This window comes from Bos taurus, chromosome 19 (assembly GCF_002263795.3).
Source record: "Bos taurus isolate L1 Dominette 01449 registration number 42190680 breed Hereford chromosome 19, ARS-UCD2.0, whole genome shotgun sequence".
NCBI classification, from domain to species: Eukaryota; Metazoa; Chordata; class Mammalia; order Artiodactyla; family Bovidae; genus Bos; species Bos taurus.
The window spans coordinates 12,560,597-12,587,782 of NC_037346.1; the positions used below are offsets into that span (position 1 = coordinate 12,560,597).

The 27,186-nt window shown below is 41.3% G+C and overlaps 1 protein-coding gene across 1 annotated transcript in view; it reads left to right on the plus strand.

The window, feature by feature from the left end:
• The first annotated feature begins 16,543 nt into the window (after positions 1–16,543).
• USP32 (ubiquitin specific peptidase 32) overlaps positions 16,544–27,186 on the plus strand; it is a 203,836-nt gene continuing 193,193 nt past the window's right edge. Inside the window, exon 1 of the mRNA XM_024980631.2 lies at positions 16,544–16,787. Coding sequence (XP_024836399.1) covers positions 16,730–16,787 — 58 coding nt within the window. The 5' untranslated portion in view covers positions 16,544–16,729. The remainder of the gene's footprint in view (positions 16,788–27,186) is intronic.

The window sequence follows — 27,186 nt, forward strand, 5'->3', positions numbered from 1 at the left end:
TCTTTGGTGCTCAGCCTACTTTATGGCCCATCTCTCACATCCATATATGACTACTGGAAAAAACCATAGCTTTGACTATACAAACTTTTTGTCAAAGGTATGGTTGTGGCTCAGATGGTAAAGAATCTGCCTGCAATGCAGGAGATCTGTGTTCGATCCCTGGGTGGGGAAGATCCCCTGGAGAAGGGAATGGCAACCCACTTCAGTATTCTGGATGGAGAATTCCATGAACAGAGGAACCTGGTGGGCTATGGTTCAGGGGGTCACAAAAAGTCAGACACAACTGAGCAACTAGTTGTTTGGGCAAGTTATTTAAATTTGATTAACTTTTTTTTCTTCTGTAAAATGGAGATAATGATAACATATGCCTCATAGAGCTAGTGTGAAGATTAAATGATTTAACAATGTATGTAAATGTTAATCCAGTATCTGACACATATTAGAGCTCAATACGTGTTAGCAATTAATTTGTTTAAGAGGATGTTCCTTGATTACATATCTTATAAATGAACTCTCTATGTCTTTGCTATGATGATAAAACATCAGATGTTGGTCCAAGGATTTCAGAATAATCAGTTCTTTTTTTTTTTTTGGATGTGCCACATGGGTTTCACGATCTTAGTTCCCTGACCAGGGATTGAACCTCATGCAGTGGAAGCATGAAATCCTAACCACTGGACTTCCTGAGAATTCCCAGCTTTATTATTATTTTTTTTAGTTTTTAAATAATTTTTTCTTTTCTTTTTTCTTTGGCCATGCCACAGAGGTTGCAGGATCTTAGTCCCCCAATTGAACTGGTACTCTCTGCACTTGAAGCATAGACTCTTAACCACTGGACAGCCAGAGAGGTCCCAGCTTTGAATGGTAAAATTGTATACATGATGGCCATGAATAAATTTATTAAATGGCCTGCATGTGCTTCTTGGAGGTACTAACAGTTCCTAAACTGGGACTTTTACTAGTGATTACTCTTTGCTTGTTTGGGGATTGTGACACTGGTGAAAAGCACCCAAGTTCTATTTAAGTGTCCTTTTCAAACTGGAAACATGAGAAAGCTATTTCTTGCCAGCCACTATTTTTAGAGCTTGTGCTCTGGGTGCACAATGATGGTTCTTCAAGAGAATTAATCCCTGTATCTTTCTGTTACAAGGAGGCTGAGGTGCACCCTTCAATAATTTCTCTGAGCCACAACTTACGGGTGCCTGTAGTATGTAGGTAATGCAAAGACCATGGAAAAGGTGAGTTTCAACAAGGCCAAATCTCCCCTCAGATAGGGATCTTTCCAAAAATAACTCTTTAAGGAAATGAGATTTGAGGAATGTAGGTAAAAATGTAGTAAGTGATGATATCTTCTTATAGATATCTGGGCAAAGGGAGAATTAAAGGATCTTTTCTTAATGCCCCAAAATTAATAGGTCAAGTCAGAACTTGCCCCTGGAATGAAATATATCAATACATTAATGCTCAAAACCTATTCTATGTGCATGATATTTTAAAAAACTTTTTATTTGGAATTAATTTCGAGCTTATAGAGAAGTTACAAAAATAAGAATAGCACAAAGGATACTTGTATGATTCATCTATTGTAGACATTTTACTCAGCTCGCCTTATCATTTGCATTCCTCTTTCTCCCCTTCTCTTTACATATATAAATACTTATATACATATATATATATACACATGATACATATATATGCATACACTACATTTATATGTGTGTGTATGTGTGTGTATATATATATATATTCCACCTTCAGATGTAACACAGTGCCATTTCTGCTGCATTCCATTCATTGAAGCAATCACAAATTTATGTTCAGGCTCAAGGAGTGGGGAAACTGTTTCTGAAATGTTGTATGTATAAAAATAGTTTTTTCCTGAACTTTTTTTTTTAATTGCATGGAGTCTTCTTCGCTGCTCATGGGCTTTCTCAAGTCAGAGAGAGTGGGGCTACTCGTCACTGTGGTGCGCTGGCTTCTCACTGCGGTGGCTTCTCTTATTGAAGAGCATGGGCTCTAGAGCTTGGGCTTCAGTAGCTGTGGTGCACGGGCTTAATTGCCCCACAGTAGGTAGAATCTCCCTGGACCAGGGTTCGAAACTGTGTCCCCGGAATTGGCAGGCAGACTTCTGTCCACTGCACCACCAGGGAAGTCCTTCTTGAACCATTTAAAAGTAAGTTTCATGTATCATGGTCCCTTTTCCCTAAATAACTTCAGTGTATATTTACAAAGAACAGGTGATCAAGTCAGAAGATACTGCATTAGGGAAAACACATTAAGGAGCCTCATTCACACCTGGATCTGACCTATAGGATGGGATTCCAGACTCCAAGCCTGACCCTGATGTCATAATGGCTCTTTTGGAGAAAGGGCTGAAGATATACTGCAATATAGGAGGGAGGTAAATTGTTTGGCCAGAAGTCACACTGTGGCACAGCAATATTTCCAGAGACTATTTCCCTCCCTTTAAACCTGGCCAAAACTTTGTGACTGCTTCAGTGATGCGAATGCCTTAGAAGTGACACTGTGGGACTTCCTGGACGGTCTAGTGGTTAAGAATCAGCCTGCCAATGCAGGGGACACTGGTTCAATTCCTGGTCTGGGAAGATACCACATGCTCTGCAGCAGCTAAGTCTGTGCACCCCAACTACTGAGCATGCACTCTAGAGCCCTTGAGCTGCAACTACTGAAGCCCTCATACCCTAGAGACTGAATTTTCGCAACAAGAGAAGCCACCGCAATGAGAAGACTGCACACGGCAGCGAAGAGTAACTCTCGCTCACTATAACTGCAGAAAACCCATACGAAGAAATGAAGACCTAGCATAGCCAAAAAAAAAAAAAATTAACACTGAGTTATGTTTTAGGCTACATCATGAAAGGCGATATAGCTTAGGGTGATTCCCTTTTTGTCTCTCTCTCTCTGTCTCTGCTCACCTTTGGAACCTAGCCACAGCATTGTGAGAAAAGAGGAAACAACATTACACGTGTAATCGTTCCAACTGACAGTTCCAGCTATGGTCTCAGCCAACAACCAGCATCAACTGCCAGCATGTGAGTGATCAAACCCTCAGAGGATTCCTACTTCCTAGCTTTCAAGCCACTGCAGCTGACACTAAATGGAACAGAGGTTAGTTATCCCCACTGAACCTTGCCCAAATTGCAGATTCATGAACAAAATAAATGTTGTCATTGTTTCATGCCAGTAAGTTTTGGGGGATAATTTCTTGTGCAGGAGTAATAACCAAAATCATATATAGTAGCACAGGGATACTCACTTGTGTAAACAGACATATGTACCAGAATGTAATTCCAATCAGCACTCTAGTGTTTCAGAAGAATGAAAATTTAAGTTTAAGATCAATGAGGGATGGAGTATTGAGGATAGAAAAATTCCTTATATTAGTGTTTGTACAATGCTAAGTTGACCAGAGTTAATAAATGCACACAGAAGCCTACTAACTAGAATTTAACTCTACCTACCTCTGTTTTCATTACATATCCACAGAAACTAGAAGATTTGGATTAATTTAGCACCCTTTCTCCCCACTCCAGTACTCTTGCCTGGAAAATCCCATGGATGGAGGAGCCTGGTAAGCTGCAGTCCATGGGGTCGCTAGGAGTCGGACACGACTGAGCGACTTCCCTTTCACTTTTCACTTTCATGCGTTGGAGAAGGAAGTGGCAACCCACTCAAGTGTTCTTGCCTGGAGAATCCCAGGGACGGGGGAGCCTGGTGGGCTGCCGTCTATGGGGTCGCACAGAGTCGGACACGACTGAAGTGACTTAGCTGCCTTTCTTGGAAGGTTGCCCTAGAGTGCAGAGCATGATCTGAGTACTAATTAAGAGAGTATGTCTGAGTATATTGCAATATGGGAGGGAAATTTGAACCATTTCCCTATGGATTTTCAGGGAACAATTTTTGTATTTATTAGCTACTCTTTTAGATTTTTGCATGAATTAATTGGCATATCAGTATTATTTACTAATGTATACAAAAGTATGTATCTCAGCAATATCTTCTAAGTTATATCCAGGCTAATGTTCATACATTGGTAGAGATCTACTTTCAACCACTAATTATTATACTTTAGCCCAATTCATTCTTTTAGATCAAATTTTAAGGGTGCCTGTTGTCCCCAGAACCTCCTGTCCATTGCCCATTGACAGCTCAAAGAGATCACAGAAAAATAGATATGTAACAAAACCCAACTAAGCTCCTAAACATTTATAACATAAAATTTACTATTTAAACTATTTTTAAGTGTATATTTCAGTGGCAATAATTTAATTGACTATGTTGTTTGCAGTCATTACTACTATTTCTAAAGTATTTTTCATCACTCCCAAACTCTACTCATTAAGAAATAATTTCTGGAACTTTCCTGGTGGTCCAGTGGTTAGGACTCTGTGTTTCCACTGCAGGGGGCAGGGGTTTGATCCCTGGTCAGGGAACTAAGATCCCACATTCCACAAGCTGAGTGGCATGGCCAAAAAAAAAAAAAAATCTACCTGAAAGCAGTCCTCAAACACTTATAGTTCTTACCAAATGTTAGAAGTGAGAATGTTATCTTGCTGGTTAATAATGGATTTTGATTTTTCAGTCGTTTTAGTAGCTAGAGTTGATATTGTTGGTACAAAAGGCATTTCTGATGAAGCAAAGCTTCTTTGGAGTTTCACTTTGGAGTTCTTGGCATGCCTCTCCCTTTATTTATTTTAAAATTTTATTTATTTGGCTGTGTCGGGTCTTAGTTGTGGCACTCGGAATCTTCGATCTTCTTTTCAGCATGTGCTATCTTTCAGTTGTGGCATGTGAGATCTAGTTCCCTGATCAGGGATTGAACCCCAGCCCCCTGCATTGGGAAGGCAGAGTCCTAGCCATTGGACCACCAGGGAAGTCCCCTCTCCCTTTATTTGCTTCCCTACCTCCATGGCTTCACTTTCTCAGTCTTCTTGCTTGTTCTCCATCTCTGAACTTTTAATGCTGGAAGCCCTCTGGGAGGAGAACATGTTCTTGGAGATCTCATCCAGTCTTGAGTCTTTATATGCTATCACTCTCTAATGACTCCTCAGTTTATATCTCCAGCCTGGACTCTTTCTAATGTCAGACAGATATTTAACTCTCTCTTCACTTGGGGTTCCAAGAGGCAACTCAAACATAACAGGTCCAAAGCTGAGCTCCTGATCTGGACCCACAAACTTGTTCTCCTACTCTCTTTCTCATCTCAGTTCAGTTCAGTTCAGTTGCTCAGTTGTGTCCGACTCTTTGCAACCCCATGAATCGCAGCATGCCAGGCCTCCCTGTCCATCACCAACTCCCGAAGTTCACTCAGATTCACGTCCATCGAGTCAGTGATGCCATCCAGCCATCTCATCCTCTGTCATCCCCTTTTCCTCCTGCCCCCAATCCCTCCCAGCATCAGTCTTTTCCAATGACTCAACTCTTCGCGTGAGGTGGCCAAAGTACTGGAGTTTCAGCTTTAGCATCATTCCTTCCAAAGAAATCCCAGGGCTGATGTCCTTCAGAATGGACTGGTTGGATCTCCTTGCAGTCCAAGGGACTCTCAAGAGTCTTCTCCAACACCACAGTTCAAAAGCATCAATTTTTCAGCGCTCAGCTTTCTTCACAGTCCAACTCTCACATCCATACATGACAGTGAATGGCAATTCTATCCTTCCAGTTACTAAGGCCAACTTGGGAGTCACCCTTGAATATTCTCTCAGACATCCCAATCCCATCTATCAATAAATCCTGTTGGATCTTCCTTCAAATTACTATCTTGGGCCCAACATCTCCCAAATTGCCTCTTAACTGGTCTCCTTGTGTTTACCCTTTTGTCTCTTCTCTCACCCAAGCCCATTTTCAACACAGCAGTCAAAGAGATCCTCTAAAAATGCATGCTTGGAATGTCCCTGGTGGTCCAGTGGGTGAGAATCTGCCTGCCAGTGTAGGGGACACAGGTTCAGTCCCTAGTCCAGGAGGATTCCACGTGCTGTAGAGCAACTGAGCCTGTGTGCCCCAATTACTGAGCCCAAGTGCTGCAACTACTGAAGCCTGTGCACATAGAGCCTGTGCTCTGCAACAGAAGCTACTGCATGAGAAGCCGGTGAATCACATGGAAGCCCCCATTTACTGCAAATAGAGAAAGCCCGTGAGCAGCAGTGAAGACCCAGAGCAATTAAAAAAAAAAGCATGTCTAGGACTTCCCTGGTGGTCCAGTAGTTATGACTGGGCACTTTTACTGCTGGGCCCAGGTTCAATCCCTAGTCAGGGAACTAAGATCCCACAAGATGTGGAACATGGACAAAAAAGGAAAAAGAAGAAGAAAATATGCCAAACCTCTTCTTCCTTGAAAAAGCAGCAATAGCATCTTTTTTTTTTTTTTTGGCCTCACCACACTGCATGTGGGATCTCAGTTCTCTGACCAGGCATTGAACCTGTGTGCCCTGTAGTAGAAGTGCAGAGTCTTCACCACTGCACCACCAGGGAAGTCCCAGCATTCCATTTTGCAAAGAGTAAGAGCTGAAATCTTTAAGCAGGCCCGCCTCTATCCATTCCCCTCACTGTCACAGTCACACTTGCTCCTTGCTGGTCCTCACATCTGCCAGGGTGCTCTTGCCTTAGTGTCTAGAACAATTTTCCCTTGGATATCCATGAGATTTACTCTGTCATCTCCTTCAGATTTTGCCTCAAATACCATCTTTTTGCTTCTCTATGACCATTCTATTTTTTTTATTTGATGTAGACCATTTTTAAAGTCTTGTTGCATTTGTTACAATATTGCTTATGTTTTATGTTTTGTTTATTTGGCTACAAGGTGGGATCTTAGCTACTGACCAGGGATGCACCCTCTGCATTTGAATGTCCACCCACTGGACTGCCAGGGAAGTCCCTGGCCATTCTATTTTATTTACTTATGATTGTGCTGGGTCTTACTTGCTACTTGAGGGCTTTGTCTGGTTGTGGTTTGAGGGCTTTTCATTACAGTGTCTTCTCTTGTTGGGGAGCACTGGCTCTAGAGTGTGCGGCTTCAGGAGCTGCAGCACATGGGTGCAGTAGTTGAGGTTCACATGCTCTGGAGCGCCAGTTCAGTAGCTGGGCAAGGGCTTAGCTGCTCTGTGACATGTGGCATCTACCTGGACCAGGGATCCAACCGTGTCCCCTGCAATAGCAGGTGGATTCTTAACCCCGGGACCACATGGAAGTCCCTCATTCTATTTTAAATTGCAACCTTCATCTCAAGACTTTCTGTCTCCCCTTTTGGCCATAGAGCTTGTTACCAACTGGTTGTTATTTTGTTTATTGTCTTTTCCCACTAAAATGTAAATTTCGTAAGAGCTAGAACTTTAATTAAATGTCTTCAATGTGCAATTAAGTGTCTTCAATGCCTAGGACAGTGCCACAGAGCAGGCACTTTAAATTTGTTGAATGAGTGAATGAATGGCTGATTTCTTACTTATCCTTCAAGATTCCCACACCCCAAGACTTCCCTCCCTCTCCACTCTTTCAGTTTGGACTAACGCCGCTCCCTACTTTCAGTTCCCGTAACATACTATATTTATCCTGATCAAATGACTTTAAAATATTCAACTTTGGTTCCCTAAGATTTAGCACAGTCCCTTGCACAAGAAAAATGCTTAATGTGGAAATGAATTATTAGCAGCATTCATATCAAATGATGGGGCGGTGGGAAAATGTTAGCTAGGCAACAGTGAGGGACTTGTCAACTTCCTGTTTTTCTATATGAATTTCCTTCCTCTTTCAAAGAAATCCAGATTTGATTCTGCCTCCTGCCATGGGGTGAGGGTGGGGGGGCAGTAATTAAACACAATTACCAAAAAAACTTTTGACCAAATACTATTGTATAGCTTTCCAACCCTTTTGGAAGAAAATATTGGGACTTGTTTTTAATGATATTAATTGTTGGATCAGTAACACCAAGCAAAGATTTTACCTAAACCTACAATCACAACTCATGTACTGGTTAGCTAGCTTCACCTCCTAGTTCCTTTTAAGACTCCAGTGATTTACTCCATCCTCACTTCCACTGTGAATTCCTATGGAGTTTTCAAATTAAACCACAATTGTGTATGTGTGTGCTCAGTTGCTAAGTCGTGTCCAACTCTTTACAACCCCATAGATTGTCGCCCACCAGGCCCCTCTGTCCATGGAAATTCCCAGGCAAGAATACTGGCGTGGACTGCCATCTTCTCCAGGGGAATCTTCCTGACCTAGGGATCAAACCTGCATCTCCTGCTTGGCAGGTGGATTCTTTACCACTGACCCACCAGGGAAGCCCTATATCACAATTATTAGCCATTAAATATCTAAATGTAGGCAGGCAGATCCCTGTATCAGAATTTTTAAAGATATATATTTATTTATATATTTGGCTGCACCAGGTCTTAGTTGCGGCACTTGGAATCTTTCCTCTTCATTACGGCATATGTAATCTTTAGTTGCAGCATGCAGGATCTTTAGTTTGGGTACGCAAACTCTTAGTTGCGGCATGTGGTATCAAGTACCCTGACCAGGGATTGAACCTGGGCCCCTTGCACTGGGAGTGTGGTGTCTTAGCCCCTGGACCACCAGGGAAGTCCCTCTATACCAGAATTTTTGATAACTAGATTTTATTTTTTTAAGCAGTTTTAGGTTCACAGCAAAATTGAGCAGAAGGTACAGAGACTTCCCACTTGCCCCTGTCCCAAAAATGCATAGCCTCCCCATCAAAATGATAGTTACCAATGGAAAGGAAGCCCCAAGAGATGTCAGACAATTAGACAAACAGCAGACTGGGAGTTCACTAAAAGGTGGGAAATAGAATAGAAGCATTGTGTTAATTAGCCAGGTGAGAAAAAAAAAACACAAAACTCAGCCTGAACTAAAAATAAAAACAGATTTGAGCTGGCAAGAGATTGTATATTTCAAGACACAATAAGATAATAGAATTTAAGATCTGAAAAAAAGCCTGACTGAGTTTAAATCACTCATCTACTAGATGAAGAAATCAAAGGTCAGAGGTACCTTTGGTATTTCTCAGATATCTAAGAAAGCATATTAGACTGATAAGCTGGACTTTGGATGACTTGACAAAGCTATTTAGAACCTAGAAATTGAAATAAGATATATCCTATCTGTTCAGAGCTGGATTCTGTATTATTCTATGTTTTCATTGCTGAGTGGAATTCAATTAATGGCTTAATCTCAAACTTGTAGTTTCTATTATGCTGGAAAAGGCTGGCCTAAGAGTACAATGGAGTTGCCATAATATAAAGAATAAGAAGATCAGAAAGACTACAAAGAAGCTGTTTGATTTTTCAGTAGCTAATAAGAAAAAGCAGCCTTTTGGGTGACTGGTGGTCCTTGCATGAGACCTATTTCCTAACTGATATAAATTATTAATGAAAAAAAACACACAAGTACAACTTCATTGCAGTTGGACTGGAGGAAAACAATAGAGGAGCACTATCAAGTGTAAACACTTACAGAGGCTCAGTGAGTAACATGAAATGTTTGCCCAGCGTGGATTGTGGTAAGACTGAAAAGAGAACTTCTAAAGTAGGTCTAAGTTAAAGGTCCTCACTAAACATTTTCTTTCCCATTCTTAGTTTCAGCTTAGGTATCTGAAGAGTTGGAAGCCCTTAGGGGAAGGCCCTGTAGAAATCTTGACAATTTTAGGCATCTTTTTAAGAATGTTAAGTAGGAAAGAGAAACATCTCTAACTGCTGAGCAGAGAATGATATCTCTTTAGTCATTCTTCAAATATTTTGTCCAGGTTTAAAATGAGAGTGAATTTCATGTCTACAAAAGCAGCAATTCAATTCTTTGTTCCTTGGCTTTGTAATAGGTAAATGATAATAACAAAAATCAGCTTAAACTGATATTAATGTTAAAAGGATGAGGGGAAATTGACTTTCTCAGATAATCTTGATTAGAATATAATTTTTTTTTAGTTTTTGTTTTTTAAATTAGAATGTAAATTGATCCAACTTTTTTTCATTTTAAGAATTTAAGTGAAATAATATATACACCACCTACCCTTCGGGGACTTCTCTTGTGGCTCAATTGGTAAAGAATCCACCTGCAATGTGGAAGACCTGGCTTTGATCCCTGGGTTGGAAAGATCCCCTGGAAAAGGGAAAAGCTACTGACTCTAGGATTCTGGCCTGGAGAATTCCATGGACTGTATAGTCCATGGGGTTGCAAAGAGTTGGACATGACTGAGTGACTTTCACCTTCACTTACCCTTTACCATCATCACCAATTTAAGTGCATGTTTCTGAAGAATCAGATATATTCTCCTTCTCACAGAGCACCATCATCCCAAGTTTGTGTCTTGTAAGACCAAAATTCCACAACCATGAAAGTCTCACTCCCCATTCCCTCCCACAGCCCCTGACACTGATGTCCACTTTGGTCCATGAGTTGTCAACCCCAGGATCCCCACTGGAGTGGAATCCTACAGTGCTTGCTGATGGGTTGTTTTGGAGGAGTTGAGTTTCAGTTTGAATCTCTTCCTATTTCCATCTGAAGAATCTGAATTTAGGGAGAGAATGTATGAAGAAGTGGGTGTACAAGGGACTGGATGTCTGGGGCACAGATGAGCTAGGACCTGACCAGCTGCCTCATGGGCCCTCCTGTCCCATTTCTTGGCTTGCCTCATCTGCTTGCTCTAACTTTTTAGGCAGGCAACCTGGCAACATCTATTAAAACTTAAAGAAGGCCTTCTTCAATGAACAATGCATAAAAAATAGAGGAAAACAACAGAAGGGGAAAGACTAGAGCTCTCTTCAGGAAAATTGGAAATATCAAGGGAACATTTCGCCCAAAGATGGGCACAATAAAGGACATAAATGGTAGAGACCTAGTAGATGAAGAAGAAATCAAGAACAGATGGAAAGAATACATGGAGGAACTATACCAAAAAGATCTTAATGAACTGGATAACTATGATGGTGTGGTCAGTCACCCAGAGCCAGACATTCTGGAGGCGGAAGTCAAGTGGGCAGGCCCACTGCTGTGAACAAAGTTTTTGGATGTAATGGAATTCCAGTAAAGCTATTCAAAACCCTAAAAGATAATGCTATCAAAGTGTTGCACTCATTATGTCAGCAAATCTGGAAGACCCAGCAGTGACCAAGGACTGGACAACGTCAATCCTCATCCCAATTCCCAAGAAGGGTATTACTAAAGAATGTTCAAACCATTGGACAATTGCACTCATCTCCCATGATACTAAGGTCATGCTTAAAATCTTGCATGCTAGGTTTCAGCATTACGTGAACCAAGAACTTCCAGATGTCCAAGCTGGGTTTAGAAAAGGCAGAGGAACCAGAGATCTAGTCACTGGATCATAGAGAAAGCTAGGGAATTCCAGAAAACATCTACCTCTGTTTCATCAACTATGCTAAAGCCTTTGACTGCGTGGATCATAACAAACTGTGGAAACTCTTATAGCAAACTCTTAAAGAGATGGGAATACCAGACCATCTTACCTGTCTCCTGAGAAACCTTATGCAGGTCAAGAAGCAACATTTAGAACCCTGTACGGAATAATTAATTGGTTCAGGATTGGGAAAGGAGTATGACAGGGCTGTCTGTTGTCACCCTGTTTATTTAACCTATACACTGAGCACATCATGAGAAATTCCTGGGTGGATGAGTTACAAGCTAGAATCAAGATAGGCAGGAGAAACATCAACAACCTCAGACATGTGGATGATATCACTCTAATGGCAGAAAGGGAAGAGGAACTAAAGAATCTCTTGATAAGGGTGAAAGAGGAGAGTGAGAAAGCTGGATTAAAACTATATATTAAAAAACTAAGATCATGGCATCTGGCCCCATTACTTCATGGCAAATAGAAGGGGAAAAGCTAGAAGAAGTGACAGATTTCCTCTTCTTGGATTCTAAAATCACTGCAGCTGGTGACTGTAGCCATGAAATCAGAAGAAGATTCCTTCTTGGCAGGAAAACTATGACAAATCTAGACAGCGTGTTGAAAAGCAGAGACGTTACTCTGCTGACAAAGGTCCATATAGTCAAGGCTATGGTCTTCCCAGTGGTCACATATGGTTGTGAGAGCTGGACCATAAAGAAAGCAGAGCACCAAATAATTGATGCCTTTGAACTGTGGTGCTGGAGAAGACACCTGAGAGTCCCTTGGACAGCAAGGAGATCAAACCAGTCAATCTTAAAGGAAATCAACCCTGAACATTCATTGGAAGGACTGATGCTGAAGCTCCAGTATTTTGGTCACCTGATGCAAACAGCCAACTCATTGGAAAGTCCCTGATGCTGGGAAAGATTAAGGGCGGAAAAGAGGAGAGGGCATCAGAGGATGAGATGGCTGGATGGGATCACTGATGCAGTGGACATGAACTTGGGAAAACTTCGGAATATGGTGAGGGACAGGGCAGCCTGGCATGCTGCAGTCCATGGGATCACAAAGAGTCTGCCATGACTGGGTAACTAACAAAACAACAATTAAAACTTAAAAGGTTCATATTCATTCTCTGCCATTGCATTTCTGGGAATTCCATCTACACATACACTGACACATGTAAAAAGGTATATATTTACTAGGGTGTTTATTGTAACAGTACTTGTAATATTGAAACACTCGAAACAATCTAATGTTCATCAATAGGTAATTGGTTAATTATACATTAAATACACAAAATTGGCATCTTTAAAAAGATTAAGATAGAGCTGCATTCTGAGATAAAAAAAAGTCTGGAATATTCAGTTGAGTGAAAAAAGAAACTTCAGATCAATATGTAGACTATAAATAATATGTGTAAAAATAAAGGGAGTGTAAATGCAAATGTTATATGCATGAAAAATATGGTGGGTGTAGTCCCAGAAAACTGGAAAGATTACACACTTCTCCTGTGAAACAGTGAGTGTGACCTTTTGCTTTAGATATACTTTTGTACTGATAGAAATTTTTTTTTTACAATGACTGATAGTACTTTCATTGAAAATAGCTTAGGGACTTCTCTGGCAGTCCAGTAGTTAAGACTCGGTGCTCCTAATGCAGGGGTCGCAGGTTTGATCCCTGGTTGGCGGGGAAACGAAGATCCTCCAGGCCCGGAAGCATGTGGCCAGGAAAAAAATTTTTTTAAAGGTTAACTGCTTTACATAGAAGTATAATACAAGTAGGGAATTCCCTGGCTGTCCAGTGGTTAGGATTTGGTGCTTTCACTGCTGTAACCCCAAAGAACTAAGATCTTGCAAGCTGTGAGGAGGAGCCCCCCCAAAATACACACACACACACACACACACACACACACACACACACACACAATCACAATCTCCTACTGTGTCACCACGGGTAACAAGTCCCTAATTCTTTTAATTTTAAAATTTTTATTTAATTTGTCTGCACCAGGTTTTAGTTGCAGCATGTGGGATCAGGTTCCCTGACCAGGGATTCAACCCAGGGCCCTTGCATTGGACCACCAGGGAAGTCTAAGTCCCTAATTCTGGAAAATCAATTCTCTTATTGTGCAGTCATATTTCATACAGTGTGGGCCTCACTTTGTGGTAATCCAGTTAAACATAAGTCAGGTGCTGCTCCACCCTTTATTATATTGACCTCCTTGTCTGTGACTTATACTTCTTTGGAAATTACTAGAATGACTCTGCCCTATTTCTGTGCCAATTTTCTGGGAGTATAATCTGAGGAACACTGTCATTTAGATTCCCCAACTGGAAGAATAAATTACATACCAATCTCCCATGCATCTTCCTTTGGTTAACTCTTTCACAGACATATAATCATAGGTAAAGCAATGGTTCCTCAAGCGCCATCTAATGCTTAAAGTCAGGGGGCTGGCCAACTCTTCAGTGGATTAAGTGAAAGATAATGAAACAGAAGAAACTAAATGATTAATACAATTCTTTTCACCATGACAGGTAGACTTTAGATTTTCTACACCATCAAACTTAAGTGCTATATCAATTTTAAGATATAATAGAGGTTATGTTTAACATCTGACTGCCTGAGACGGTGTAATACAAACCAAAGAAAGAAAATAAAGTGAAGTCGCTCAGTCGTGTCCGACTCTTTGTGACCCCATGGACTGTAGCCTACCAGGCTCTTCCATCCATGGGATTTTCCAGGAGTGGGTTGCCATTTCCTTCTCCAGGAGATCTTCCCAACCCAGGGATTAAACCCAGGTCTCCCTCATTGTAGGCAGACGCTTTACCGTCTGAGCCACTAGGGAAACCTAATACAAACCAAAAGGCAGGTTTTAATCCCAGTTTAACAGTCTATGGGGTTGCACAGAGTTGGACACAACTGAAGCAACTTAGCAGTAACATTTAAAATTCCCATCAGAAATAACTATCTGCTTCACTGCCTTCAATAATACGTTTAAATGACCTTAAACAACGGAGAAATAGTATTTCCTAGTTTTCTCTCTCAACCCATAATTTTGAGTACTACCTAATCCATGGTAAACCCTGTGATGAAGTGAAAATTTTTATGACCCTAGGGGAAGCTGGGCCTAAACCCAAGGAAGAAATCTTAAAAGTTCCTGTGTATTAGTACTGCTCTAAATCTTTCTTTATGTAGTTTATAGTCTATTCTTTCCTGAGTATTTTATAATAATTTACTATTTCATGAGATAGATTAATTCCAACCCAATCCCACCTTTCAAGTGGGGCAAGTACTAAAAAGAGATAAAACAATTTGCTTCCAGTTCTACTGTAAATCAAGTGGGTAGATAATCACCCAGGGCTGTCCTTTCTACAGCAAGGTCGCCTTTAGGTACTGATTATTTAGGACAGTAATAAAGCCAAGGTATGTTGTAATTAAACTCTTGAGGGTCTTTTCTCCCACAGCTGAGCCCTTTCTTAAGAGTCACTTCCCATTAATAATGAAAATCTACTGCAGGCTGAAGATGACTGAGTTGTTTTGTCTGAAAACCTGCGTTTGAGCCGAACTAATCACCTGGAAATTAAAGGCTTTGAAGTACATTCCCAACCCCCTTATTCATGGCCTTTTAGTAGTGAAGCTAATCTGAGGCCTTAAAATTAACTACCTTACAGTGAACTGGAAAGGGCAGCACTGTGACTAATGCCAGGCTGCTGATCTGGTCTGCCAGGAAAGATGAGTAGAGTTATTACCTTCTCTCTCTAGCAGGGCATATTATAATCTGTTGACTTTAGGAACTAAAATCCTTTTGCTGTTCCTGAATTATGTATCACCTTAAATCTAATCTAATTCAAATGATTATTTTTCAAACAAATGTGTTTTCGTATACAGACAAACTGAATTAAAAAAAGCAAGGAACTGAATTTATTCCATTGTAGGCATATACTATATTTACTTATTCATCTGTCCAGTTGATGAGACACTTGCATTGCTTCTACCTTTTGCTTATTTTGAACAATGTTCTATAAACACGGAGATATAAGTATCTGTTCCTGTCCGGGTTTTCAATTCTTTTGGGTATATAATCACAACTGGAAGTGCTGGATCACACGGTAAACCTGGGAAATTCTGCTACTGTGCTGCAAAGTGGACAGATCCTGAGGACACTATGCTAAATGAAATAAACCAATCACAAAAAGGGAAATACTGTGTGATTCTGCTCTTGAGATATTTAAAAATGATTAGCATGGCAAATTTATATTTTAACATAATTTAAAAATAATAAAGAAAAGCGCAAGGAACTCTCTTATTAGTCTTGTAACGCTCACATTTCTGGTGGGGAGCAACTCTAGCAGATAAGCTAAGCTTTTGCACTACAGCTTCCACTGGCTGTAATAGAGGGAGGCGCAGAGCAGGACGCGCCCAGGGGCAAATTGCCTCGGCGTAAGTGAAAGAAAAACCGGCGTCAAAGGGTCTGGGAATGGGATACAGCTAAAAGGAAGATGTTCTAAATTTTGTCACAAGATTCACTTTCCTTAAGAATCACTCCACTAGGATGGAGAATTCTCTAGTGAAACCCTTAAGTCTCCTTTCCTTTCACAACTTACTTCCTAATCAAAAATGTCCTTAACGTCTGGAATGCCTCTTCTGCCCGTTCCTCTCACGAACCGCACCCGTTTCTGTCTCTCACAAACCGCACCCCTCGGACCCCGGCTCCCTAAGATTCCATTTATCTTTCAAGACGGCTCTGGGCCACAGTCAGACCAACCGTCAAGGGTTACGACCCCGCCCAGCGAGTACCACATCTTGTGGGCGGGAGGACGGCCTCAAGCGCCCCGGAAGTCACCAGTCCTCAGGCGGGCGGAGGCCCCTGGGCCTTGCGGCTTCGGATTGGCCGGAAGGTGGCGATGATGCATTACGCGCAGGGTCTGATCCCGCCCCTACGACCTGCGCGCGGCAAGCGTGAGGCGGGGCGGAGTGGGTGGCCCCTGGCGGCCATTACCCGGAACAATCCCCGGCCTCGGGTCAGCTGACCCTCGGCGGGGCAGGCGGGAGGGAGGGGGCGGGAAGAGGGCGTGAGGAGGGAAGGGAGGGGAGGGGAGGAGAGAGAAGGGCGGAGTAAGAGGGAGGGGAAGGGGGCGGGGTGGGAGCGGGTCACGTGATTCGGCATGGAGGTGGTGGCGGCGGCCGGGAGGAGCCGCCGGGGCAGGAGCCGCACTTGTTAGTGTTGGGGGAGGTGGGGACCGGGGGACGCAGACACCGTCAGCCAGGGACGCCGAGGAGAAGGCGGGAGGGGGGTGGGGGCGAGAGCGGGCTCCGACCCCCGGCCGAGGGGATGAAGGGAGCATGGGCGCCAAGGAGTCACGGATCGGATTCCTCAGCTACGAGGAGGCGCTGAGGAGAGGTGAGGGGGGGAGGGGTCTGGGCGAGCTGCCGGGGAGGCCGGCGACGGGCCGCCCGGAGGGTGGGTGACCGGGAAGGGGAGGGGAGCTTGAGGGCGTGGGGCGCCTGAGGCGGAAGGGAAAGGAGGCCACGATGGGGATTTTTGCGGGGGAGCAGGGTCGGGTGGGAGCAGTGTTTGGGGATTGAGATCGTGTGGACGGGGGCGAAGCTTTCCCAGAGAAAGGGGTGTCAGGCGCTGGCAGGGCGCTGACCGTGCTCTCTGGTGGCGTTGTTCTGGATGTGTCCAGGGAAGTCCTCCTCCCCTTTTTCCTTGGGTGGCACCAGCCCTTTCCAGCCCCCCTTATCCTTTACTGCCATTTTCTCCTATCACTCGTTCATAAACCCTCCAGCGACATCCTAACCTCGTACCTGACAGCCCTGGCTGGAAGGCAGGGGGAAGGCGGCTGCAGTGCTCTCTGTTCGCTAGCAGAAGCCCCTTCCAGTTGTGTGCCGTCTCTGCCGTTTCCAAGGGCTTTTTGCCAGTCTCTTGGGGGGCTGTCACCATCCACTGCCTGCCACCCCCTCACCCTTTGAGCGGCTGACTTTGATGAGAACGACCTGAAATTGAGTTGTGTTTGAGGTGAGATGAGACTGGACAGCTGGTGTTGCCACAAGACCTTGTCTTCGGTTTCATCGCCTCAGACATTGGTCAGAACCTTTCATTACACTTGATCCCCCCTGTTCGCTTCCCCTCCCTCCCCATAAAATGGCATTCGGAAATCCAGCATTCTGATATTGTGTTATAGCTCCCTTTAGAGACCGGCCTTCTTGCTGCCAGTTCTAGCCTGCTGCTTATTGGCTCTGATGCACAGTATGTTGTTAACAGCCCCAACCCCCTACCACTTAATCTGATACCACTGTCCATGATCACTAAAGCACACGCTAACTGGAAGTGTCTATTGCTCAGTTTATGGCCGGAATGTGACTTAATTTTTCATGACTGGGATTTGAGAGAGAGAAAGAGTGTGTGTGTGTGTGTGCGCGCGCGCGCGCACGTTTGCGCTTGTATTTCTTGTTAAAAAGTAAAAAAAAAAAACATTAAGCAGCTTAGGTGTTAGGCATTATTGTTAACAGGTTTCTAAGTCAAGAAAAGTCAAGAAACCAACCATGCTCCAGGTGATGGTATTAGTAGCTGCAGAAAAAAACTAGATTACAAGACAGGCATTCAATATGAGAATTTAGTAGCAAACTCTTGTTCCTATGTTGGAAGGAAAGGGTAAGTTCGTTGGGCCATCACCTGAAATTACATACAGAATTTTGATATATTCTTGGGAAATGACCAGAATAACAAAAATAACACCTTTTAGGTCTTTTTTCACCCTGTGAAACAGTATACTGATTGTTCTTATGGGCAATCTTGCTTGAACTTTTTTCCCTGCTTCAATATGAGAAAAATTCCAAATTCTTGATGTGTTTCCAGCTCTAGTAGGCTAGTCATTTCCGGGATGCTGTTGAGCCTGACAGGTCTGGCCTCAATTAGGCAATGGCTTACATGGCATGAAAGAGGACTTCAGTCAAACTGATTTCCAGCTTTAAGGTTTAGAGGTGTTTCAGTTTGAGGGTGATTTAGCTGACATTAAGGAATTCTGAAATTGAACTTTTATCTAACTCTAGCCGCATATAAAGTAAGATTCTACCATTGTAAATATAAAGGAAATTAACAGTTGGTGTATTTTAAACTGATTTGACTGAAGGTCTTTGTTCAATTTGTTAGACAGTGTCTGCTTGTTGAATTTTAAAACGTATCTTTGAAGAGGTAGCAAAATATTTGTTAAAATCTTATTAAATTTGTTTGAATTTATGTTTTATCATTTTTGCTTGCAGTGAAAAATTAAGGCAAGAAAGAGAAGCAAGCTGTTGATTAAACAGCATTTCTAAATGTAAACCAGGAGCTTTTTTTTTAAAACAACTTTTTATTTTGTATTATGGTATAGCCGATTAACAGTGTTAATTGTGAAAGTGATAGCTTCAGGCGAACAGGGAAAAGACTCAGCCATACATATGCCTATATCCATTCTCCCCCAAACTCCCCTCCCATCTAGGCTGCCACATAACATTGAGAAGAGATGAGCTTTTTAAATAAATAAAAATAAATAAAGTGGGTAATTCTTTTGATTATGATACTGTTTGTTAAATGTCAGACTTTGATACAGAATTTTTTTAGTAAGCTTGTAGAAGGAATTTATAAAGTTTTTGATAAAGCTAGAAAATAGTTTGAGAACTTTTTTGAGGCATGTGAATAATCTAAATAGGTACTAAACTTATATTTGTTAGTCTTAGCTGCTTGCTTATATTGTATAAGGTGAATGGGGAGGGTGAAGGACAAACAAGTAAAAAGCTAACTTGACAAACTACTGAAATACCTACTTGCTTGGCTTTACTTAAAAGTAGTGAGCCCTAAATAATGCCTAACCATAATTAGGTGGTATTAAAAAAAAAGGTCAAGTACGTATTGCCACCTTCAAATATGGAGTTACGGGCTGTTTATCTTGCAGAATGGGGCCTTGGAAATGTGGTGTTATGTTAACGACAGATAACACCTACTGGACCTGAGTGAAAGGGCAGTCTAGTGACTTCTTGTTTACGTTTCAGAAGCTCTCGAAATTAGAAGATTGCTTTTGGATACTATTTTAGCTACACTGTATATCAGCCTAATAAAAATTAATAATTTCCTTAAAGTATACTTTAATCTTTCTTTTTTCAAAGGAGATGTATTAGTGGTAGCTTTTATTTTTGGCTTGTATCTCTATTTTTCTTAAATAGAACACAAGCTTTCCCTTGAAGGCTTGACTCTAGTTAAATTGCATATATTATCTAAAGTATAATATACTTACTATATTTTATGGATAGTGAAAATTTTAGCAGATAAGTTCTGCATCTCTTTACCTCAGTTCTTTATTGCATTAAGTTTGAGGCCGTGTATTCCTAAAAATGTATTCTAAATGCTTGGAGCATAGCATTAAAAAAAAAAAAAAAAAAGGAAGGAGTTGCAGTTTAGAGCATTTAAGAACTCAGAATATCTTCTCCAGTTTTTTAATTCTTTTTTCATGCTCCTCCTTTCCTTGCATCATTCTGGAAACAGAATTATAAGGCTTTTTTTTTTTTAAGTAAGAATTGGCTAAATTAAAATTGTCCTTAAGTGAAGTTGCTCAGTCGTGCCCGACTCTTTGCAACCCCATGGACTGTAGCCTACCAGGCTCCTCTGTCCATGGGATTTTCCAGGCAATAGTACTGGAGTGGATTGCCATTTCCTTCTCCAGGGCATCTTCGAAGCCGGGTCTCCCGCATTGTAGACAGACCCTTTACCATCTGAGCCACCTTAGCTTTTAAATTGTGGTAATACAATACAGTGGGTAAATTTCTTCCAATCCTTTTCTTTGAGTAGAATTTGGCAGTTATATTAGACTAAGCAGCTAGGTGATGTCAGAAAATTTTGTTGTGGATTCATGTTTTGAAGTGTCTCTTTGCTCATACATTCAGCAACCTTTTACTGAGCATTGTCTACTTAGACATTGAAGGAACAGAGATGACTGAGACCCCCTCTCTCATAACCTGTGTCAGTGCTCTCCACTGAAATATACAGTATATACTTCAAAGTGTATGTAGGACTAGCCATGGGAGGTGGGAATAAAATATTAGGATTTCTATTTTAAGATTCTTTTTTTGTGTTTATTTGATAATGGGCATAATAACTTCTAAATGTTTTATGTATTAAATTTATAAATAATGAACACACAATATATTAAGTGCTACAGTACTATAGAAGGGAGTGCTGTGGGAGTGCAAAGTGTGTGGGAGTATTTGGTGACCTGGAGGTGCCCTGCCACCATACTCATTTCATAGTATGTGCTCAATAATTGTTTGTTAAAGAATTTAGCACTTAAAGGTCATTGTGTTTGCTAGTGAAATAATTAAGCATGTAATAGTTGAAGATTGCAAAGCTTCCCATTTTTCTTACCCATCAACCCTAATGTGCTCTAAGACATTGACTCTTCAACCAAAATTTTATCCTCCATGTTTTATAGTATTAATATTAAATTTTCATTAGTATTATACTAACCCTGATGTGATGTTAGCTGGTTTAGTGTAACATACCATTGTGCAAATGGAAATTGAATTTCACAGTTGGTACTTTCTGGGATGCACTGTTCTCTTTTATTAAGACACCAATTTGCCTTCATCGGTATTTGCTAAGTTTACCAGTGAACTCTCTAGCATTAGTGTGGAATGGTAGGTCTAGCCTTTTGCAAGTATGCCTCATCAACTGTTATTATATGTAAAGGAGAAAAACAGAGCAGTTTAAAAAAAAAAATTTATTTGGCTGTACCAGGTCTTAGTTGCAGTGTGTGCACTCTAGATCAGTATGTGGGCTCTAGATCCCTGACCAGGGACTGAACCTACCCGCCTGCATTGGGGGCTTCCCTGGTGGCTCAGATGCTAAAGAATCCGCCTGCAAGGTTGGAGACCTGGGTTCAATCACTGGGTTGGGAAGATCCCCTGGAGGAGGGCGTGGCAACCTACTCCCATATTCTTGCCTGGAGAATCCCCATGGACAGAGGAGCCTGGTGGGCTACAGTCCATGGGGTCGCACCCCTGCATTGGGAGCATGGAGTCTTAGTCACTGGATTAGTTTGCTTATATGTAGTCACCTAAGTAGTTACAAAGATACTGTTCTTCATAATCTCCAGTTTGACACTCCATATGGAGTGTCAGTGACAAAGAGGAGATAAATACACCAGTGAACCCTGGATTTGGGGGGGATGAGCAGAATGAGGTGACATCACTTGACTGTTAACGGCCTCCCCATTTACCAAACTGGACAGCTGTTGTTTGTTTTTTCTTGTTCATTGTTTGCCTTTGTGCTCAGTTAGTGAGACTTCACAGTGACAGCATTCAGGGTTGCCTTCCAGAAAGATGTGTAAGTTCCTTAGAGTTGGGAATATTGTGACCAGCCTATAGCCAGGTGTTCTCTCAGGAGACAGGGAAGGTTTTTGGCCCTTGATTTTATGATAGGTCACTGGAAGAGTTAGGAACGTGAATATTTTTGTTGCTGTGGCTGTAGAAAATCTGTTTTTGGAACACTGGAGTTTAATGATGAGAGTTTAAACTCCATTGTTAGCCAGCTGCAGAGGTGGAGAGATTTTTATTTGTGAATTAAAAGTTGGTGGTTTGATAGTGGTACTGAGAAGGCTAAGATGTTCTTTTTTTTAAATTATATCTTAACATTAAAAAAAAATTACATTGGAGTATAGTTGATTTATAATGTTGTCTTAGTTTCCAGTGAACAGCAAAGTGATTCAGTATTCATGTATACATATATCTATCTATTCTTTTTCAGATTCCTATCCCATTTAGATTATTACAGGAAATTGAGTAGAGTTCTCTGTGCTATACAGTAGATCTTTGTTGATGACAGTCTTTCCAAACCGTTTCCAGAAAGCGTGGCTTCTCTTTTCAGTGCTTGTTTATGCTTCCATTTTTACCTTTTGGGCTTCATGATATTTGTGTTTAAATTGGGCCACCCACTCAGCCTCTTTCCTTTCTTTTACTAAGAAAGAGCTCTTGGAGGTCGGAGGTAGATAGTTGATTACTGACCCCCAAACCTGACAAAACTAGCTTTATGATATTTACTGTTAAAGTCAGAGGCCTTCTGTTAGAAGATCCATCTATTGAAAGATGAAGGCCTTCCCTTGTCACCCATTTTTATTAGGAATTTAATATTAATATAAGGCTCTCTTGAGAAATCCCATGTTTATCACTATCCTATGAACAAGGTTCAGGAAAATTGATGGTGGTTGGAGTATTAGGAGCAAAACTGTGAGGTGTTACAGAGGAAGTTCTCCTTCTGTTTCATTTCTATAAAGTTAGATTGTGTTAACATCTTACCCCTTGCAGAAAAAAGCTTTTAAGGTCTGCTGTGGTGTCTTACCTTTTCGTCATAACTTGTAAAAGAGTCTAGAGAGATTGCATTGTGAGAAGGACTCTTGTATCAAGCTAGGCCTCTCCTAGTCTTCCATGTGACAGTAAGTGGCACCACTATTCCAACACAGTTCCTAAAGCCAAAAATCGATAGACACCCTCCCTTCTTCTCTTTCACCATCTGACCTATCCTCTTATCCCCAGTTTGTTGTCTAGTCCCGTCTGTTAGCGTCTGCTCATCTTCGCCGCCACTTCTCAGTTGCCGTCATCTCTTGCTAGTTCATGAGGTTTCCTAGTTTTACATAGCAGCCAGTGTAATCATAAAATTCAGATGGGATCCTGTCATCCCTTTCCTGTCAACCTGTTTTCCTCTCCGCCTGGAAAAACTGTTTACAAATTTTCCCATGTCTGACTCATTTTTCACACCTGAAGTCCCAGCTCTGATTGCCTCAGATCGGCCTTCTCGTATCCTCTTTCATGATACTTACACTTACTTACATGATACTTAGACTTACATGATACTTACACTTCTGTCATTGTTGCACTGTTCTGCATAGTTCACAACTTGTGATTGTTACATTTATTGTCAGTCATGATGCTGCATTCCCAGTACCAAGATAAGTTCAGTACCTGGTGTATTTTGTGCTTAGCAAATATTGCATGATTGGGTGAATATATAAATGATGTAGAGATTTGGAGAACCACATAATGTTTGTGGAGGGTAAAGTGTTAAGTGCTGACAGGGATGAGTATGCTGAGCAATATATCCATCCCAGAATTTCTTTTCCTTTCATCAACTTTGAAAAAAATGGCTAAAGGTTTTGAATCGTAGTTAAAAACATGGGATCCTTAAAAGTAATACATAGTTTAGTGTGTTTAGTTCAGGTATTTAATCTAATAATGTACATTCCTGAGTAGTCATTGAGAGACTAGAATGGCAGTCAGTACTGTGTTTATGAACGCTTAAGAATGTCTTTTAGTAATACATAGTATTTGGTAATTTTGTTCATGAAGTGATTTTTTGGGAAGAGATTTATTTATTTTCAATTTGTTTTTATACATTGATATTCATATATTTTTCATCCATAATGACAAGTATCATTCTATTGCTGGATATGAGATTAGAGTTGGAAACTTAAATGCTTCAAGTGTTGTATAGAGTTACTTCGGAAGCCAAGAATAAAATTCACATCAACATATAGAGCATTCTCACTGGTTGTAAATAATCCAAATGATTTAAAACTAAATTTTATGAATAGCTTTAAAAAAAAAATTAAGCTTATTTTTCGTACACTCCACAGCTAATGCCTTTCTTTCTCTTAGTCTTTTAGTTTTAATCTTTATCACAATGATACACACACATAATTTAAAATCAAATTATTTTACAGGGCTTGTTATGGAAACAATAGTAGTTATTCTCTCCCAGTTTTCATCCAGCCATCAGCCAATACTTTGAACACTTTAAATTTATTAATTTGGTCCTTATGTCTTGAAATAAAATGTTGAGGACTTGGCTTTTTTTTTTTTTAACACTGCTACCAGTCCCCAACACACACATATGTGCTCCTGTCCTCCCATTTTCTCTTCTTAGTGTGTGTATATTTTAATTTTGTTTAGAGATAGTTGTTAACTGTTTATATATTAGGCCTTTGTAAGTGCTCTTCTCAGCTAAGCTATTTAATGTACTATTAATAGGATTACTTTCCCTTTCCTGTACACTTTATTTCCTCTTAAATATTTCCTTATTAATTGCTTTTATTTGTGTAGGTTTCTATTTACTGTAATTCAACCCCCAGAGTTGCCACCAAATGTTAAATCTATTCCATATGTTAATAGACCTCAGATGTTCACTCAGTTCACCATATTAGAAAAAAACATTTCCTGGAGCCTTCTGGCCTGCTGCAGTCTGTACGTTTTGCCCTTGCACTTCCAGCCTAGCTGCTGTCCCGAGATCTCCTCTGCTGTCCTGTGTTGGATCCTGTTGTCTGTATACCTCCTTTCCTCTTTCTTGATTTACTCTTCCATTTTGGTGAGGCCATACCACACAGAGTGTGGCTTCTTGGTCTCTCAACCAGGGATTGAACCCGTGCCCCTCTGCAGTCAAAGCTTGGAGTCTTAACCACTGGACTGCCAGGGAAGGCCCTAAGCTGGTGCTTCCCTGAAAATTATTATTGTTTCTCTAGTCTTTAGTATCCGAGAGGCCTTCTGTGTTTTAATCAACCAATTATCTTGAAGTTCCTATTGAATAATCCTAACACTTAATCTCCAGTCACGTGGGTCTTAATTTAAGGCTCAGGGAAGATTCATTGCAGTAATCAGAGAGATACTGGGGTGGAAGGAAGACATTGCCCTAGAATGCAGTTTTCATGATCATATATGGTTTAGTGGTAAAGAACCCACCTGCCAATACAGGAGACATAAGAGATGTGAGTTCAATCCCTGGGTCAGGAAGATTCCCCTCAAGAAGAAAATGGCAACTCACTCTAGTATTCTTGCCTGGAAGATCCCATGGACAGGGGAGCCTGACATATCACAGTCCAAGCAATTGCAGAATCAGACACGACTTAGCAAATAAATGACAACATCCAGTCGCTCAGTTGTGTCCGACTCTTTGCGACCCCATGAATCGCAGCACGCCAGGCTTCCCTGTCCATCACCAACTCCCGGAGTTCACTCAGACTCACATCCATCGAGTCAGTGATGCCATCCAGCCATCTCATCCTCATCCCCTTCTCCTCCTGCCCCCAATCCCTCCCAGCATCAGGGTCTTTTCCAATGAGTCAACTCTTCATATGAGGTGGCCAAAGTACTGGAGTTTCAGCTTTAGCATCATTCCTTCCAAAGAACACCCAGGACTGATCTCCTTTAGAATGGACTGGTTGGATCTCCTTGCAGTCCAAGGGACTCTCAAGAGTCTTCTCCAACATCACAGTTGAAAAGCATCAATTCTTCAGCGCTCAGCCTTCTTCACAGTCCAACTCTCACATCCATACATGACCATAGGAAAAATCATAGCCTAGACTAGACAGATCTTTGTTGGCAAAGTAATGTCTCTGCTTTTTAATATGCTATCTAGGTTGGTCATAACTTTCCTTCCAAGGAGTAAGTGTCTTTTAATTTAATGGCTGCAGTCACCATCAGCAGTGATTTTGGAGCCCAAAAAAATAAAGTCTGACACTGTTTCCACTGTTTCCCCATCTATTTCCCATGAAGTGATGGGACTGGATGCCATGATCTTAGTTTTCTGAATGTTGAGCTTTAAGCCAACTTTTTCACTCTCCACTTTCACTTTCATCAAGAGGCTTTTGAGTTCCTCTTCACTTTCTGCCATAAGGGTGGTGTCATCTGCATATCTGAGGTTATTGATATTTCTCCTGGCAAACTTAATTCCAGCTTGTGCTTCTTCCAGCCCAGCGTTTCTCATGATGTACTCTGCATATAAGTTAAACAAGCAGGGTGACAATATACAGCCTTGACGTACTCCTTTTCCTATTTGGAACCAGTCTGTTGTTCCGTGTTCAGTTCTAATTGTTGCTTCCTGACCTGCATATAGGTTTCTCAAGAGGCAGGTCAGGTGGTCTGGTATTCCCATCTCTTTCAGAATTTTCCACAGTTTATTGTGATCCACACAGTCAAAGACTTGGCACAGTCAATAAAGCAGAAATAGATGTTTTTCTGGAACTCTTGCTTTTTCCACGATCCATCGGATGTTGGCAATTTGATCTCTGGTTCCTCTGCCTTTTCTAAAACCAGCTTGAACATCAGGAAGTTCACTGTTCATGTATTGCTGAAGCCTGGCTTGGAGAATTTTGAGCATTACTTTACTAGCGTGTGAGATGAGTGCAATTGTGCGGTAGTTTGAGCACTCTTTGACATTGCCTTTCTTTGGGATTGGAATGAAAACTGACCACTAGTACTAAGGTATAAAACTCCACAAGGGTGGGACATGTATGTTTTACTCACTGCTGTATCCCTAGCACTTACACAGGGCCTATCATATATTAGCTACTCAATATAGATTTGTTGTTTTTTTGTTTTTAAGAATTACTTACATATTTTTCATTGCACTGGGTCTTCAGTGCTGTGCTGGGCTTTCTCTAGTTGTGACGAGCAGGAGCTACTCTTCATTGTGGTGCACGAGCTTCTCCTTGCTGTGGCTTCTCTTGGGGAGCACAGGCTCTAGGCGCACAGGCTTCAGTAGTTGTAGCACTTGGGCTCAGTAGTTGTGGCACACGGGCTTAGTTGCTCTGTGGCATGTGGAATCTTCCCAGAGGGAAATTGAACCCCTGTGCCCTGCATTGGCAGGTGGATTCTTAGCCACTGTACTACCAGGGAAGTCCTCAATACATATTTGTTGAATGAGTGAATTGCATATCAAAGCATTCTTTTCTAAAAACTAGATTGAATTTTTAGAGGAAGATTGGTTTGAATATATGTGTGTG